General features: G+C 41.6%; 1 protein-coding gene across 4 annotated transcripts in view; it reads left to right on the top strand.

The window, feature by feature from the left end:
• CERS6 (ceramide synthase 6) overlaps window positions 1-17,417 on the top strand; it is a 333,671-nt gene that overhangs the window by 242,007 nt on the left and 74,247 nt on the right. For all 4 annotated transcript variants that reach the window (XM_006153571.3, XM_027773847.1, XM_006153570.3 and 1 more), the window contains 2 exons: window positions 5,116-5,166; window positions 11,168-11,260. In XM_006153571.3, the coding sequence (XP_006153633.1) occupies window positions 5,116-5,166; window positions 11,168-11,260 (144 nt within the window). The remainder of the gene's footprint in view (window positions 1-5,115; window positions 5,167-11,167; window positions 11,261-17,417) is intronic.

The following is a 17,417-nucleotide window of genomic DNA, read 5'->3' as shown; positions in this document are numbered from 1 at the left end:
GCGGCGGGGGTGGGGGGGGCCCGCGGGGCCCCCTGCCGCTGCCTTGGCGCGGGTCCCGGGGGAGACGCGCTGAGCCCGGGGAGGCCCACGCAAGTCCCGCCAATGGTTGCAGCCATGGCGCAGGGCCCGGGGGGCGCAGGGCCCGCCTCCCGCCGCCGCCTTGGCGCGGGGCCCGCCATGTACTTTCTTAGGTATAAAATTTTACTATTGTTTAGGGACACGCTAAGCCCATCCTTCTAAATCAGTGGTTTTCAATGTATTTTTAATCACCATCACTCTTCTATGATGTCTAAATTGTTCCATTATACTGTTTCATAAACTTTTTTGGTCTGGCACAACCAAAGCCTGGCACGGGAGAGAATCACATCACCACGTCGATCAATCCATCTTTTGTGTTCTTAATTATGTTGCTGTTCTTTAACTTGTGTGATGAAATATACAGATTTTGACCTAAGGTGAATATGCAAATGTTTTTAAAAGATACTTAGAAAAGTGCAAAATTTTTATCAATAGAGAAAATGAATAAATGACAACTTCATGATATTGATACATATTTTGAAAGTCATACTTAACCTGGTAAATGACAAGCAGCCAATCCAGGCTCACATGCCACTGCTGAGCTGTAAATGAAGAGAATCACCTTCTCACAGACTTCCGTTTTCTCATCTCAACATTGGGAAAGATATATGCTCTCCCTGATTCACAGTGTTTTGAGGGCATAACATAAACCCATAATGGAAGAAAAATGTCCTGTACATATAGAAGCTGATATTAATATTTATTATTGTCAAAGCAAGGAGTGTATGTGAACACACACTGTACAGAAAATAACTTGGTAAAATGTTGGGTGGGCCAGCAGGTAGTGTGGTGGATACCACATGGCCAACTTTGTGATTCAAATCCTGACCCAGCAACCTGAAAAACACACCAGGCATATGTGTGTGCATGCCCAAAATCCTGAGAGGAAAATGGGTGAGAAGGGGTTGTGATATGGCCATCCTCCCTGGGGATTTCTCACTTTCTCTTCCTGTCTTTGTCTCTTTCTGTCTCTCTCTGGCTGGTGCATATGCTCTATGGCAAAAAAAAAAATCTAAAAAAAATTTTCTTGGTAAACAAGTTTATAAGTTCAGCTAGGGCCCCTCATTGTTGTATCAAATGCACAATATTCAGCCTTTTCTCTTACTGCAGGTGGGCAGGAACCTGGTGAGAGACAATATTCAACTGCTGTTTTGCAGGTCAGTCAGGTATCTGGCACAAGATAGAAGCAGGTCTGGGTGATGCACATCCAATCCACACAGGAAAAACCTGGGCTTTCAAAGAAAACTAATCATCCAACAAACTCAAAGAGGAAGGAAAGCTGTGAATTATGGATTTTTCTTGGTCACTGGGAGTCATAATTTTGCTCCCCTACCTGTGACAGGAAGGAATGACCACCATGGAAGAGATATTGCTACATCGTTTGGAGCAAGCACACACACGTCCTACAGGCTTGAAACTGTGATTCAGAAAAGTACTGCTAGGTTTGTGAGAGGCCTCCCATTTCATTCTGTGTTCCTTTTCTTTAGCATTCAGTAGATGAATGCTAAACTCTCAATTTGGGCATAGATTGGGGGGTGGGAGGGAAATAAGATGTGATCTAATTTTCCCTCAGGGATTTTCAGTTACTTACAGAGATAATAAAAAAACTTTATCAGACAAAAGGATAAAAACTAACTTTGATTTTGTACTTTAAAATAGATTTTGGTGTGGCCATCCCTATGGCCTAGTGGTTAAGGGAGCTAGATTGCACCCAGCTGACTGAGTGTTTCAAATCCCAGGCCTGGCAGCTTGAAAAACTTGCTGGGTGCACGTCATACATGCCCCAAATCCAGACATAATGGAGAAATGGAGGAGAAGGGATTGTAGTGTGACCACACCCCACTGGAGGGGACACTTCTCCCTCTCTACCTCTCTTTGTGTGTTTCCGTGTCTTTCTGGTGAGTGTATTTAAAAAAAGCAATTTAAAAAAAAATAGCTTTTGATGTGTTGGGTCCCATTTTTTTTTTTTTGAGAGGTTTTTGCTATAGGGCACGTGCCCTCGCCAGACAGACAGAGAGAGACAGAGAGACAGAAAGCGAGAAATCACCCTCCAGTGGGGTGCGGTCACACTACAATCCCTTCTCCTCCATTCTCCTCTCGGGATCTTGGGCACGCACGCACACGCGCCTGGCATGAGTTTTAAGCCACTGGGTCCGGGACACGAACCGTGGTTGACTACGTGGGAGTCCAGCAACATAGCCATTATGCTAACTGCTGGTCCCTGTTGGGTCCCATTTTTAAAACCTGCATATATAAGTGTGTTTCAAAATAAATCTGTACCTATATTTAAATCTATATTACATAGCACAAAAGATTAAAATGCTAAAAGTTATGAAAATTTAAATTATTTTTATTTTAGTTTGTTCTGTTCTATATTTTCTGTATCTTCCTCCATAAAACATAATGTTTATATAACTATAATAATAATAATGATAATAACAACATGCTTGTATTACACTTTTGAAACATCTAAACTATTTTTGATTTTTTTTTTTTTTTGAGAGGTTTTTGCTATAGGGCGTGTCCGTTCCCCAGGAAGCCAGAGAGTGACAGAGAGACAGAAAGCGAGAAATCACCACCCCCCCAGGGGGAGGATGGCCACACTGCAATCCCTTCTCCTCCATTCTCCTCTCAGGATCTTGGGCACGCACACACATGCACCTGGCGTGAGTGTAGGCCACCAGATCCAGAACTCGAACTGCGGTCAGCTACATGGAAGTTCAGCGACATAGCCATTATGCTAACTGCTGGTCCCACATCTAAACTATTTTTAAGTACACTATCTCATATTAACCCCACAATCACCCCATGAAGTCAATAATGAACATCACTGCTGTACGTGAGAAAAATGGAGGACACTCATACACAACTCAGTGACTCAGAAGGTGAAGTGCAGAAAGATTTCATGATATAGGCAGTTTTTAATGGATAGCAGATGGGCAGAGTAAAAACTTCGCAAAGGAAAGAGAATGAGTAGTTTTGAAAATGAAAGGGAAATATGTGATTCCTGAACATTTTTAGATTTAGGATATGGACTGGTGTTGTCTTTCGATCTGGCTTGTACACTGAAGCCTGGTTCAGTTTTATCAAACTACATTTGGGTTTTCGACCACGCAGCCTGATTTCAAGCTCTGACACTGCCTAGTTATTTAACCTGGGTATTATGTACAGACTCAGGGCCTCCATTTACCTATCTATAAAACAAGACAAATAATAGCAGCTACTATGGATTAAATGTCACATATGTAAGATCCTTTTGTTTGTTTGTTTGTTTGTTGCTAAGGGATGCATGTGCTTGCCAGACACAGTGAAAGAAAGAAAGCTAAAAAGCACTACCACCCCACAGGGGAAGGTCACACTGCAGTCCCTTCTTCCCCATTCTCCTCATGAGATTCTGGGCACTCACATACACATGCCCTACATGGTTTTCACTGAGCCTGGAACTCAAACTCCATAGCAGACATTGTGGAATCCAGTCCCCTTCACCACCACAGCATTGGCTGGGTCACATATGAGATCCTTTGAAAGTGTATAGGATGTAGGAAGAACTCAAGAAACATTAGCTGACTAAAACTAATCATTTTCATTCCTATGGTACAGGGCTGATAAGAATGTGGGGAATTAACTATAAAAAATGTAGATGCATATCAAATATATACAGATGTATACCTGATTGTGCTGCTAGCTGCAGATGAGGGATGCAAACAATATTTATAAAATTGACACACAAACATGAGGAAGTTTGTGCTGGTATTATTTTTTTTTTTTTGAGAGATTTTCACTGTAGGGCGTGTGCGCTCGCCAGACAGACAGAGAGAGACATAGAGACAGAAAGCGAGAAATCACCCCCCAGGGGGGATGGTCACACCGCAATCCCTTCTCCTCCATTCTCCTCTTGGGATCTTGGGCACGCACGCACACACGCGCCCAGCGTGAGTTTTAAGTCACCGGGTCCGGGACACGAACCGCGGTCGACTACGTGGGAGTCCAGCGACATAGCCATTACGCTAACTGCTGGTTCCCTGTGCTGGTATTATTCATTGGTTCACCTACCTATTTAAATCCATACCAACTCCTTCCTCATTTAAAATTCCCCCATGTTGTTATAAATGTTTAGAATCTGTGAGTACGCTCAGATTTTTCTGTCTGATTACACAGTGTCATAAGGCAAGTAATTACCATCAAGTTAATAATGAGCATTCTGTCACTTAAAAGCAACAACAATAACAACAACCAAAAAAAGCCTTGACCACAGATAGGGGGTGAGTGTGCTGTGGGGGTTAGTCTGAACTATCTACTGAAATGACAAGTGTACCCACATATCTCTGAACCCTGGTCAAGGCATGAATAATGTTGCTTTGTAAACATTGAATCTGAGGAGTTTCAGGATAGTTTGTAGCAACCGTCAGCATTGTTTATTGATAATAGTGAGATGGACGATTTGCATCTGGTCTTAGTGAGACCCCCCCACCCCTGATGGCTCTGCTGTTGGGGCTGGTTACATAGCAGGAATATATGTAAGCAATCAACCAAATATAAAAACAGCAGTTTGTGACTCCATCTCAGAAGCAGCCTGAAATACTATTAGTTGATTTTTAGAAGAGTATCCAGAGGAAATGTGTGATGGGATATTAATTGCTTTTTTAACACTTTTTTCTAAGCTTATTTATTTCTTCCATGAATGAGTGAGAGAGAGATAGCACCTGTGACGGGCTCTAGGTGCTATGACCCACCTCGGCCTAAGCTAATCCCAGGCCATAGGTATACAGGTGCCTGACATAGTCAAGGGGGTCTCCAGGTGTGAACCTGGTGACTCCCTAGGTGAGTCTGCCTCATCTAATGTAGAGTTTACTGTTGTACCACTGCCCACGTCCCTAATTGCTTTAATAAGTTATTTCTAGTCGCTGTAAGTTCTTCAATTTTCACACAGGTAAATGATTGAATCCCAAATTCTGGGGGTAAGAGAGCCTGTTGAAAACATCTCTGGTCTCATTTCTTTTCCAAAACATGTAATGTTTCTTTGTTCTTTTCTTTCAGACCCCCTGGTTCTGGAATACAAGGCACTGCTGGTACAACTACCCCTATCAGGTAAGGAGGCCTTTCTGTCTTCCTCAGATCAGTTTCATGGTTTCAGGTCTAATAAGTTGGGCAGCCATCTTTTTTTTTTTTTTTTTTTTGAGAGGTTTTCGCTATAGGGCGCGTGCGCTCGCCAGAGAGACAGAGAGAGACAGAGAGAAAGAAAGCAAGAAATCCCCCCCCGGGGGGATGGTCATGCCGCAATCCCTTCTCCTCCATTCTCCTCTCGGGATCTTGGGCATGCACACACACGCGCCTGGGATGAGTTTTAAGCCACCGGGTCTGGGACGCAAGCCACTGTCGACTACGTGGGAGTCCAGCGACATAGCCATTACGCTAACTGCTGGTCCCAAGTTGGGCAGCCATCTTTTTTTTTTTTTTTTTGAGAGGTTTTCGCTATAGGGCGCGTGCGCTCGCCAGAGAGACAGAGAGAGACAGAGAGAAAGAAAGCAAGAAATCCCCCCCCGGGGGGATGGTCATGCCGCAATCCCTTCTCCTCCATTCTCCTCTCGGGATCTTGGGCATGCACACACACGCGCCTGGGATGAGTTTTAAGCCACCGGGTCTGGGACGCAAGCCACTGTCGACTACGTGGGAGTCCAGCGACATAGCCATTACGCTAACTGCTGGTCCCAAGTTGGGCAGCCATCTTTTTTTTTTTTTTTTTGAGAGGTTTTCGCTATAGGGCGCGTGCCCATTATGCTAACTGCTGGTCCCAAGTTGGGCAGCCATCTTTTTTTTTTTTTTTTTGAGAGGTTTTCGCTATAGGGCGCGTGCCCATTATGCTAACTGCTGGTCCCAAGTTGGGCAGCCATCTTGCTCTTTGGTCCTTCCCCTGCTGCTTGTATAATCTAGAGAGGAAATTGTTAGCATGTTCATAGTGAAGTTTAGAATCTAAGTCTATTTGCTTTAGCAGATAGAGTAAGCTGAAGTACATTTACTGGAGAATAGGATGTGATTGGTTCAACAGATGGATAAATCCCATCCGTAACAGCTGGTCTTCTGATTTTCTGAGGGAAGTCTGCAGACCTGATGACAGCACAGGCCTGACTCAACAGCCCTGGGAAAGTGTGAGTGTGCAGCTGGAGCAGGCACGCTGCGTTCAGTTCACTTTGTGGCTTAGGAGCAGCCTCTAAATATATAAATCAAGCATCATTTATTTCTTGAGTGCAGAAAAAGGGCTGGTACCATTATGCATGGATGGATTATCATTGCAACTAAAAAAAAGCATTGTTGAAAATGGAATTAAAAGCTGTCCCAGAAAGAGTGCATTTTAGATCTCTGCCCACTGATATACCTTTGTATCTATCCATGAATTTAGTATTATTAGCAACAGTTGCGGTGGTACTCAGATAAATTAATACATGACTATCAAACCTGAGACTTTTCTAGAAATTTCTATTTAATCCTCAGTTCAATTGGAATATGTTATATAAGAGAAGTAAATACAACTACAACTAGGCATTTTGATGACAAAACAGATATACATTATAAGCAACTTGGATTTTTAAATTTGGGATTCTTTTGGACTGTCTTTATAGAAGCATTTATTGATCTTTTTGTTTTGTACAAGGTTAAGAGGGAGCAGTCCCGCCCTGTGTCTTCTCTCTTTTTTTTTTTTTTTTTTGGAGAGGTTTTTGCTATAGGGTACGTGCGCTCGCCGGACAGAGAGAGATAGAGAGACAGAAAGCGAGAAATCACCCCCCAACACACACACAGGGGGGATGGCCACACCGCAATCCCTTCTCCTCCGTTCACCTCTCGAGATCTTGGGCATGCACGTACACATGCCCGGCGTGAGTTTTAAGCCACCGGGTCTGGGATGCGAACCAAGGTTGACTATGTGGGAGTCCAGCGACATAGCCATTACGCTAACTGCTGGTCCCCCTGTGTCTTCTCTTTAAGGACACATTAAAATGGATTCCAGTTAGCATTTCCATCTCTTTTAAATACTTTATTCAGATCAAGAGAGAATGTAACAAGCAACATGACATGGTTTGGGGGAGCTAAGTGACCTATGGGATTCGATAGAGACTAAAGCAGTGTTGAAACCCAACACTTATTTTTCACAATCATGATTCTCAGGCTCAACTATGGTTTTACTATCTTAAATATTTAAAACATTCTCATTTAAGACTCTGTATGTTATAATGGTATGCAGAGTGACAAGATCCACATATATCTAAATTGCTATGTGTAAAACTATATGAAAGGCTTCTAGAAACTAACTCAAATGTGGATGTGGCAGCTGCTATAATGTACCTCATTTATGAGGTAAATTCTGGCACATGAAAGACATTGAGACAAATGCCATGTAAAATGTAATATTGATTCCTCTTCTTAATCTTAAGTAGTCCAAAATAACTTCAACATTTATGTCTGGAAAAGAGAGGTTGCTTATTTCTGAGAAAATGAGTTGCTAGAACCATGGCCCAAAATGCAGTTGCTTATTGTTTCACAGATAACACTACAGACTCCACAGGCAAGTAGATAGAGTCATGTTTCAAAATGGGAGACATTGTTAGTATGAACAGAAGGATGCCATTTCTGGAGTTCAGATCAAGAGGGTCTTCTGTTGGGACCAGCAGTTAGCTGGTAATGGCTATGTCGCTGAACTCCCATGTAGTCGACTGTGGTTAGAGTCCCGGACCCGGTGGCTTATACTCACACCGGGCACATGTGCGTGCGTGCCCGAGGTCCTGAGAAGAGAATGGAGGAGAAGGGATTGTGGTGTGGCCATTCCCCCCCCTGGGGGGGTGTGGTGATTTCTTGCTTTCTGTCTCTCTGTCCCTGTCTCTCTGGAGAGTGCACACACCCTGTAGCAAAAACCTCTCCAAAAAAAAAAAGAAGATCTTACTGATCAATCATCATTGCTTAATTTAGCATATAGCTCACAAAAAATCTGGAAAAAGTTCATGATCTTTGTAAGGACAGGGGTCATCCTTGACAAATGGAATATACTAATAACAAAAATCGGATGCTTTCTTTGTGTGAAGGAAGTGCTAAAGAGCATATAGCTATTATGTACCTAATTATTGCATTTTTTGTGTACTCAGATTTATATAAATTTATGGACTACAGTCAGAGTCAGTCTCAGGTCTTAAGAGCTCTTTCAAAGATGGAGGATACTTATGAAACTTATTTAGCATGTATATACTAGGGAAGTAACTGATTTTTACATGAAATTATAGTGGTCTACTTCAGTTTTATTAAGGATATACCGCTCCTTGTGTATGAGTATGTATATTATTTGTTTTTATGTGGAATATATTATATATATATGTATATATTAAGATCAAAATAATGTAAAGTTGCAGTCCGTTGAACCTTGCATACAGCTTGTTATGAGGAGCACAGGTTGGGAATAAAAAATCCTACAGTGGTGGTCACAGCCTCTCCATCTGTGAAAGACTTGGGCCCAGCCTCTTAACCTGAAGTAATTAACAGTGATTTCTTGTCAACTAGGCAATGTAGATCTAGAAGGATAGTGCTAATTTTATGGGATTTTTATGAGAATCAAAGAAGTTAACATGTGAGTGAGCTTTATCAACTGCAAAGCATTCCAGGGGTAGAGTAATTATGATAATGCTGTGCTTTCTTATGAACTCTGCAGTTTCTAGATGTAAGCTAAGTTGCCCTGGTGACCCCTCTGGGGCATATCCTCAGGTGGTGATGCTGGAAGTAAGAGAATCTCGTTAAAACTCAACTTTAACCTTGACCCAAAGGATGCTGAAGCATCCTTGTTTTCTAGACTTTACTGCTGACATATGTACATTGGCCCTGAATATCCGTTCTTTATCTAATGCCTAATAAGATGACAGCATTAAACTAGTGCCTCCAAGTTTTAAAAGGACAGCTTAATGGGAGATACATTCTCTCCCAGGTGATACTAAGCTTGATAAAACATTGATGCTCGTCTTAATTTCGGCTGGTGAAACAACATACTATAAAAGATCCTGTCCCTTTTTATAAAGGGCACTAATCTCATTCATGATGGCTGCTCTCATGACCTAATCATTTCCCGAAGGCCCCACCTCCATCCAAATCCAGGCACATGAACACTGGGCTTCTACATGTGAAAGTTGCAGGGCCATAAAGGTTCAGACCACAGCAGTGCTCATAGTAACTTCTAGTTTAGGGTTGTTGAATGGAGAGTTTATTATCCCACTGTGCATTTTGTTGCCCTAAGTCCACAAGCAGGAGACTGTTTTCCTTGAAGTTCATGTTTAGAGTTGGTAGCTGAGCTAGTGCCAGCCTTTCATGATATTCATCTCACTGCCTGCCACTGGTGTACGAAGCACAGAATTTGAATTGTTTTTACCATTGCTTTGTGTGATAAGTTTAAAAGACTTTTAATTTATTCAAATGAAGCAAGACACTTAAATATAACTCAAAGGCAATTAAAAACAACTCATAAAAATGTTTCTTAGGGTCAGTAGGTGGCGTGGTGGTTAAGGCATTGGATCAAATCATGGCCAACTCTGTGGTTCGAGTCCCAGACCTGGTGGCTTGAAAATAGATGTCTGGCACATATGTGTGCATGCTCGGAATCCCAAGAGAGGAGTGGAGGAGAACGGACTGTGGTGTGGCCATCCTCCCTGAGGACTTGTTTCTCACTTTCCCCTTTCTCTGTCTCTCTCTGTTTAGCTTCAGCAAACATCGTGCCCTATAGCAAAAATCGTAAAAACTTTTTTTCTAAAATTTCTGCTTTGTTTTTATGGATTCATGCATAAAATAAATATTCCTGATTTCTACTGACTCTCTGAGACTCCCCCTATTCCTGAGCCTCTGAGTCAGTTAAAGCAAGTATCACCCTCATTTGGTAAGTGAGCAAACTAAGGTCCAGGTTTTATACCTACTAAGCTATGGAACTGAGACTTTATCTCAGATTTCCTACCTGGGTGCCTAGTTTGGTATCTCTTGGCAGCCTCCCTGTCCATTTAATCTTGTGTGTGTGTTGTGTGTGTGTGAGTGTGTGTGTGTGTGTGTGTGTGAGAATGCGAATGTGTACATGATGCTCACCCCTTTCAGATAGGGTCTCGTCATGTTGTCAAGGCGAGCCTCAAGCTCATGATCCTCCTGCCTCCATTTTCTGAGTGACTAGGACTGTGGGCACTTGCCATCATGCCTGGGCTTTAGTTTAGACAGGGAATTGAACCCAGGCCTCTCATGTAGTCCTAGCCTATGCAGCACAACATCTTAGCAGCAAGCACCACCACGGGTAGGTCTTCAGTAAATTTCTTAGAGAAATTTTTGCTATAGGGTACATGTGCTCAACACAGAGACAGAGAGACAGAAAGTGAGAAACCACCTCCCAGGGGGATGGCCATGCCACAGTCCCTTCTCCTATATTCCCCTCTTAGGATTTTGGATTCACACACACACATGCCTGGCATAGTTTTAAGCTGCCGGGTCCAGGACTCAAACTGCAGTCAACTATGTGGCAGTCCAGCAATGTAACCATTGCGCCATCTGCTAGTCCCAAATCATTCTTTCTTTCTTAAGTTTTTATTTGCAACATACTGAACACTTACTAATAACAAGAAAGCTTTTGATTAATGCAGAACTAGAAACTGTACCTCAGTGATCCACATAGTAATCCAGTTTTTATCACCTTTGTCCCTTGTCTGTGCGCTATGGAATCTCACTGCAATTGGCCAGGGTTATTCTTTCTGTGTATATATTAGAATTTTTTAAAGATTACCTAAGGAATCTTGGAATTACTTACGTCAAAGAACCCTTATAAGTGCTTTTGCTAACCTGAATAGTGAGTTGGGTTCCAAATGTTAGTGTCCATTAATGTTTTTGGGTTGGAGATAAAACGAGTCATACCAGCAATTTGTGGATAAGAGGCATCCTTCAAAGTTCCATTGTCTCCAATGAGAACAGGGCAGGAACTGCATTTGTGCAGGTGTAAGACCATGCTACTTCTCAGCACTATGCTTGAAATACGTGGGCTACACATTGAGTTCCTTATTAACTATTAATCCTTCCTTGTTTCTTTTATCCCCAGCCACTCACAACTGACCTTCACTACTATTACATCCTGCAGTTGTCGTTTTATTGGTCTTTAATATTTTCCCAGTTCACCGATATCAAAAGAAAGGTAAGAGGTGTTATGTCATAAAGTGCTTGCAAGTGTGTATCTTAAATGGCTTTGGCAGTGTGTGTAGAGTCTCAGGCACTTCCCTCTGTCCTGCCAGTGCTGGGCTAGTACCGCTTTCTGCGTTATAGCAGAGGTTCTGTGGTGTGGTTTGTGCTGTTCTGTTCCTATCATCTCCATACTCCTTCCCCCCAGGTCCCAAGTGTTTTGTGTTTTTTTTTTTTTTCCATGAAAAAATTTAACAGTGAATCCCAACAACAGTCATTTTCTCTCAGTCTAATTCCCAAGTCCCTCTATTCACCAAATTAAATAAGAGAAACATTTTATTCATAGTTCCTGGGAGAGAGTAAAATCTCAGTGTTTCAGCCCTACAAAATGAAATCCCCAAGGAAAGGGTTATACAGTGTCAAAATATGTCATGAAAGTGTAACATTCTAAGTGAACTGTGACCCAGTTTTTACCCTTTCCCACCACTGGAATCACTTTTGGGGGGTACTTATAACCTACTAAGTTCAAGTCCACTTTCTCCAAGCTTCTGTCCTGTCAGCTTCTGGACAGAATTGGTGTGTTTGGTTATGTGCTGCTTATTTTTTCCATCAGGCCATTTTCCTGTGTTTGACCAATTCTTCAAAGTTGTCTTGCCAGCCTTTATAATGCCTTGTGCTCTGTCTATTTGTATGCATCAAAGATCTGGAACCAAATTAAAGAATGCCATCTCCCTAATCAAGCTTATACATTTAATACTTCCAACCTATCTACCAATAATTCCCGAATGTTTCTTTTCCACCCCAGATTTTCTCTATGTCCGTATTTCTATATCCTAGTCACAAATAAGAGTATTGTTTTTTGTTTGTTATATTATTGAATCCTCAGAATAAATGAAAGATCCAGTTTCTTGTTTTTTCATTTATTCTCATTTTATGAAAGAGGGAACTGAACCTGACATAGAGTGTGCCCAACTGAGGATATCATCTCTGGTCTTGTTCTTCCTCCAAGAATCCTTAGAACCAACAGTCATGGAAGCCACAGAATTTTCCTTTGCTCTCCTCTTCGCCAGTCTTTGCACCTAATTCCTTAACATCACTAACACACTTAATTTGAGTTCTCTGTACTTTTGCCCATCCTATTACAATAATATGTTAAGTGGTCCTACAATTTATTGTTTGTGAGGAAAGTCGAGATGTATTTTTCTATACAAAAATTGCATGATGACTTTCCTGACAACCTAAGAAATAGTCATTCATGTCGATCTGAGTTATGTTTACAAGACCTTCAAGACTAAGCCCAAACTGGGGGCTGAAAGGTGGCATGGTGGTTAAGGGCACTGGACTCACATGACTGACCGTGATTCAAATCCCAGACCTGGTGGCTTGCTTTCTCACTTTGTTTCTCTGTCCCTCTCCAGTCAAAATGAAAATAAGTGAATACATATATAAAGTTAAAGAAAATAATTCTTTGAAAAAAAAAGAAAAAAAACTGGGAACCAGCAGTTAGCGTAATGGCTATGTCGCTGGACTCCCACGTAATTGACTGCGGTTCACGTCCCAGACCTGGTGGTTTAAAACTCACGCCGGGCACGTGTGCGTGCGTGCCCAAGATCCTGAGAGGAGAATGGAGGAGAAGGGATTGCGGCGTGACCATCCCCCCGGGGGGGATTTCTCACTTTCTGTCTCTATGTCTCTCTCTGTCTGTCTGGCGAGCGCACGCGCCCTATAATGAAAATCTCTCAAAAAAAAAAACAAAAAACAAAAAACCCACACACACAAAAAGAACCAAGCACAAACTACTTGGAGTAATAGTCAAGGTTATAAATAGCATGACTCAAATCCACTGTTCCAGCTGTATCTCTCACCTCTCCTAACCCCTTTCCAAAACACATAAGTCCTAGCTATAAACATCTTCTTACCATTGCCCAAACACATGGAGTTTTTCTGTGCATCTTTTTTATAGGACCTTCTCTGTGACTAGAATGTGCCCTGATTTCCTCATCCTCACTAAGCAAGACCTAGCCCAAAAGTAAACTTTTATGCCTTATTTAATTCCTTTAGGGTTGGAGGAATTCCTTCCCCGACTTTAGTATACAGAACCATCCACGTTGTATGTAACAGAACTGACCTGCCTCACTTCCTTCATTAGACATGAAGAATGAAGAGTAGTATCCTAGTCCATTTAAGCTACTCCAACAAAACCCCATAGACTGGATGGATTATGAACAACAGAAGTCTATCTCATAGTTCTAGAGTGTGAAAAGTTCAAGATTAAGGCATCTTCAAGTTCAATGTGTGGTGAGGGCCCACTTCCTCACTGACGGCACCTTCTCATTGTGTCTGTACGTAGTGGCAGGGATAAGGGAGTTCTCCAGGGCTGCTTTTATAAGGACACTAATTTCATTCATGAGGGCTTCTTCCAAAAGGCTCCATCTCCTAATGATTTTACATTGGGGGTCAGGATTACAAGTTACGGATTTGAGGGGAACCCAGACATTCAGTGTGGTGCAAGCAAGATATGCTCACCTTTGCACCCCTCATGACTCTTTGTGCACCTGCTTATGGTAAGAATCAGTTTAGGCTGAATGAATGAATGGACTCATTCCTTTGCAAGCAGGGCTGTGCGTTATGATGGAGCACAATGCTGTAACATTTCATTTCTTGATTAGATTAGCCATCAGTTAACTTTCAAATACTATCTGAAAAGTGGTTGCTGAAAAGCATTGAAGAGTCTATGGGCCTACATAGAATTGTCAACCCCAAGTGTGAATCTTAATGTAGACTGTAGACTTGAATGTCAGTGTAGGTCCATTAATTATAACAAATATACCACACTGGTTACTAATGGGAGAAACTATACATTTGAGAATGGAAAAAGCTTATGTTATATATCTATACCTTTTCTCCTTCCCAATGTTATTGTGAATCTTAAACCATTCTAAAGAAAAAAAAAAAGTTTTGAAAGAAATAGACCAGTTGTTTTGTAGAAATCTAAAAAAAAGAGTCTATGGGCCTAGTACCTGATTTACCCCTTCCCAAGGTACCTTCTACCTTCCTTCTTCAGCACTGGCATATTGGATGGCAAAAACCTATTTTTTCTGACTCGTTTGGCTGTAATGCCTTAAGATGTCCCATGTCATCTGATCCTCATAAGTGTATGGTTCCTGTCAGAGTGACCTTAGGCATAGTAAATGAGTCGTTGACACTCATATTTTGTGCTTCTCTCACTTACTGTCCCAAGCACTCCAAATCAGTTTCTGGAAACATTGGGAGGTCCTTCAGTGATGGTATGCCAGCTGCATGTCCTCTGTCTTACAGGAGGACGTGTCTTCATTCATATAGTCAGTACCCGTAGAGTGGTTGTTTTCTGTGTGCCACATATGGTGCTGTGCTCATTTTGCATTTTCTTTTCTTTCTGAGGAGTCCCTCTGTTCAGGTATTCACACAAACACTTAGATAACAGAGAGATAAATACTCTTTCTTCTTTTTTTGTTTAACTTTAGAAAGTTGATGGACAGTGAGTTTATGTAAGTTTTCAGGGCTGTGCAATGAGGGAATGAATTAGAGCCCAGGTTTAACAAGGTCCCAGAATTCACTGTTAGGTTCATGTACACAGTTCTTGCTTTGCCATACTCTTGACCTTAAGAGGTAGCAAGCCTTTCATAGCTCATTGCCATTTTATCAGTTCTTTTGCGTAGTGAGAATTAGGGGTGACATTCAGAGTCAGAGATGTGGATAAATGCAGGACTAGCTCTTTTTGGCTCCCAATTGGTGTACCAATGTCTCACTCTATTCCTAGTGAGACATTGGTACACCAGACATCACTACACCCCCTTCACTTACTTTAGCTTTCTCATCATTTGTGCAGGATATTCCTTCTGTGAGCCAGCTGGGCTCAGTGAGTCTTTGTAACTTTCAGTCCAGTTATCATTACTTAGTAGTTTTCATTGGTGGATTCACTTTAAGAGTTCAACGGTCTCATTTTGTTCAGATTTACTCTATTTAGCATTGGTTTAGAAAAACACCTGTAGGCCTAGCCCTGGACCTGATGGTTACATGTGCTGAATCCCACATAGCCAATCATGTAGCTTGAGTCTCAGGCCTGGTATCTCAAGAGACACACCAGGCACTTGTGCATGCATGCTGAAATCCCAGAAGGAGGGAATAATGGAGGAGAAGAGATTGTGGCCTGACCATTCCCCATAAGAGGGTGCTTTCTTGCTTTCTCTCTCTCCTTCTGTCCCTTTCCAGAGAACATATACTGTTTGGCAAATTTTGAAAAGCAAAGAAAAAATGAGACACCTATGAAAAGGATATTTTACAATGAGGTTTGTAAAACTAACCCAAGGCCTATACATATTATCAGTGTTTAGAAATTAATTATATATATATATGTGTGTGTATATATATATATTTTTTTTTCTTCGTCAACACCAATAGCTTGCTTTGGATGTCTGCCTTTTGATCTTCTCATGTAAAATAAAAATTTGGCAGTCTTCTCATATAAAATAAGAATTTGGCCACTGCCAGACATTCTTATTACTAGGCACAGATTTCAATAAGAAAGGCTTTTTCTTGTGCTGCCATCTCTCATGAGTGAGCCACTGTCCTTTTCCTCTTCACATATAATTGACTTGCCCCAAAGGTCCTTGGTGGTTCTGTTCTCAATACACCCTCACCTGGAGAATCTGCTGTTCTAGTCATCAGCAAGGATTTATAATGTGTTCTGGCTGCCAGATACACTCCCCAGCTTCTATATTGGCACTGTTATCTAAATCCTATACAAAGCAATTCTTTGCTGGCCTGGATTCTTTGTCTAACTAATGTTTAAGGGAGCCAGGTCCCTCATGGTAGACTGTGATTGGAATCCTGGCTCTGATGGCTTGAGAAACATGACTGGCACATGTGTGTACATGCCCTAGATCCTAACAAAATGGAGAAATCAAGGATAGGGCACACTCCACTGTGGTGTGCTTGCTTTCTTTCTCCATCTCTCTCTGGAGAGCATACATGCTTTCTAGCCATTAAAAAAATAAATTAATAAATTAAATGAATCAAGACAGTCTTCTTTTGGGACCAGCAGATGATGTAATAGCTGCATCACTGGACTCCCATGTAGTTGATCTGGGTTTGAGTACTGGACCCGGTGGCTTAAACTCACTCCAGGAACGTGTGTATGCATGCCCAAGATCCCAAGAGAAGAATGGAGGAGAAGGGATTGCGGCGTGGCCATCTTCCCTGAGGAGTGATTTCTCGCTTTCTGTCTCTCTGTCTCTCTCTTTCTGGTGAGAGCATGCACCCTATAGCAAAAACCTCTCAAAAACAAACAAACAAACAAACAAACAAAACAGTCTTATTATTTATGGAATAGAGATGTTTGAAGAGACCTGTTGGCAATATATTGTGGAGACCAAATCCCGAAGGCTCTTTCTGAGGGAGTTAATAGAAGTGTTATCAGAATGTTTCCTTGGGTCCCCTATTAAATGAAAATAAGCTTGAATGGCCACGTCTAACTAGTACTTACAAACATTGGCTCTGAATGCATGCCTGAAACTCAGAATCAGTACTTAAATAAGGTTTAGAAATCACTTTTTTTTTTTTTTTTACTTAATGGTTTCAAAACCTTTTTAAATGGCTTTTTTTTTTTTTTTTGAGAGAGATTTTCACTGTAGGGCGCGTGCACTCGCCAGACAGACAGAGAGAGACATAGAGACAGAAGGCGAGAAATCACCCCCCAGGGGGGATGGTCACGCCGCAATCCCTTCTCCTCCATTCTCCTCTCGGGATCTGGGGCACAAACCGCAGTCGACTATGTGGGAGTCCAGCGACATAGCCATTACGCTAACTGCTGGTTCCCTAAATGGCTTTTGTGTTCACAAACTCTTCTTCCTTTTCATCATTTTTAGAAAATTGCTGTTTCCACATAGAATCTGGAAATTTAAAGTGTGATAAGAACCATTCCTCCCATGATGGCAGGGCATATTGCCTCTTGGTCATTTCCAGAGGTGTTAATTATTTGACTAGTGATGAGAAATACTGTTAATACTGTTAATTCAGTCACTAGCCAAGGTATGATGAACTTGCAATTTAAATATTTTGTTATGTGTTACAAAGATATATAAACCTTTTTGAGAATTTCTTCTTTATTTACTTTTCCTTTTCTTCATTCCTGT

The sequence above is a fragment of the Tupaia chinensis genome, unplaced genomic scaffold (genome assembly GCF_000334495.1).
Source record: "Tupaia chinensis unplaced genomic scaffold, TupChi_1.0 Scaffold000381_1, whole genome shotgun sequence".
NCBI lineage: Eukaryota > Metazoa > Chordata > Mammalia > Scandentia > Tupaiidae > Tupaia > Tupaia belangeri.
The sequence above is the reverse complement of the archived record's forward strand: the minus strand, read 5'-3'. Positions and strand labels throughout refer to the sequence as shown.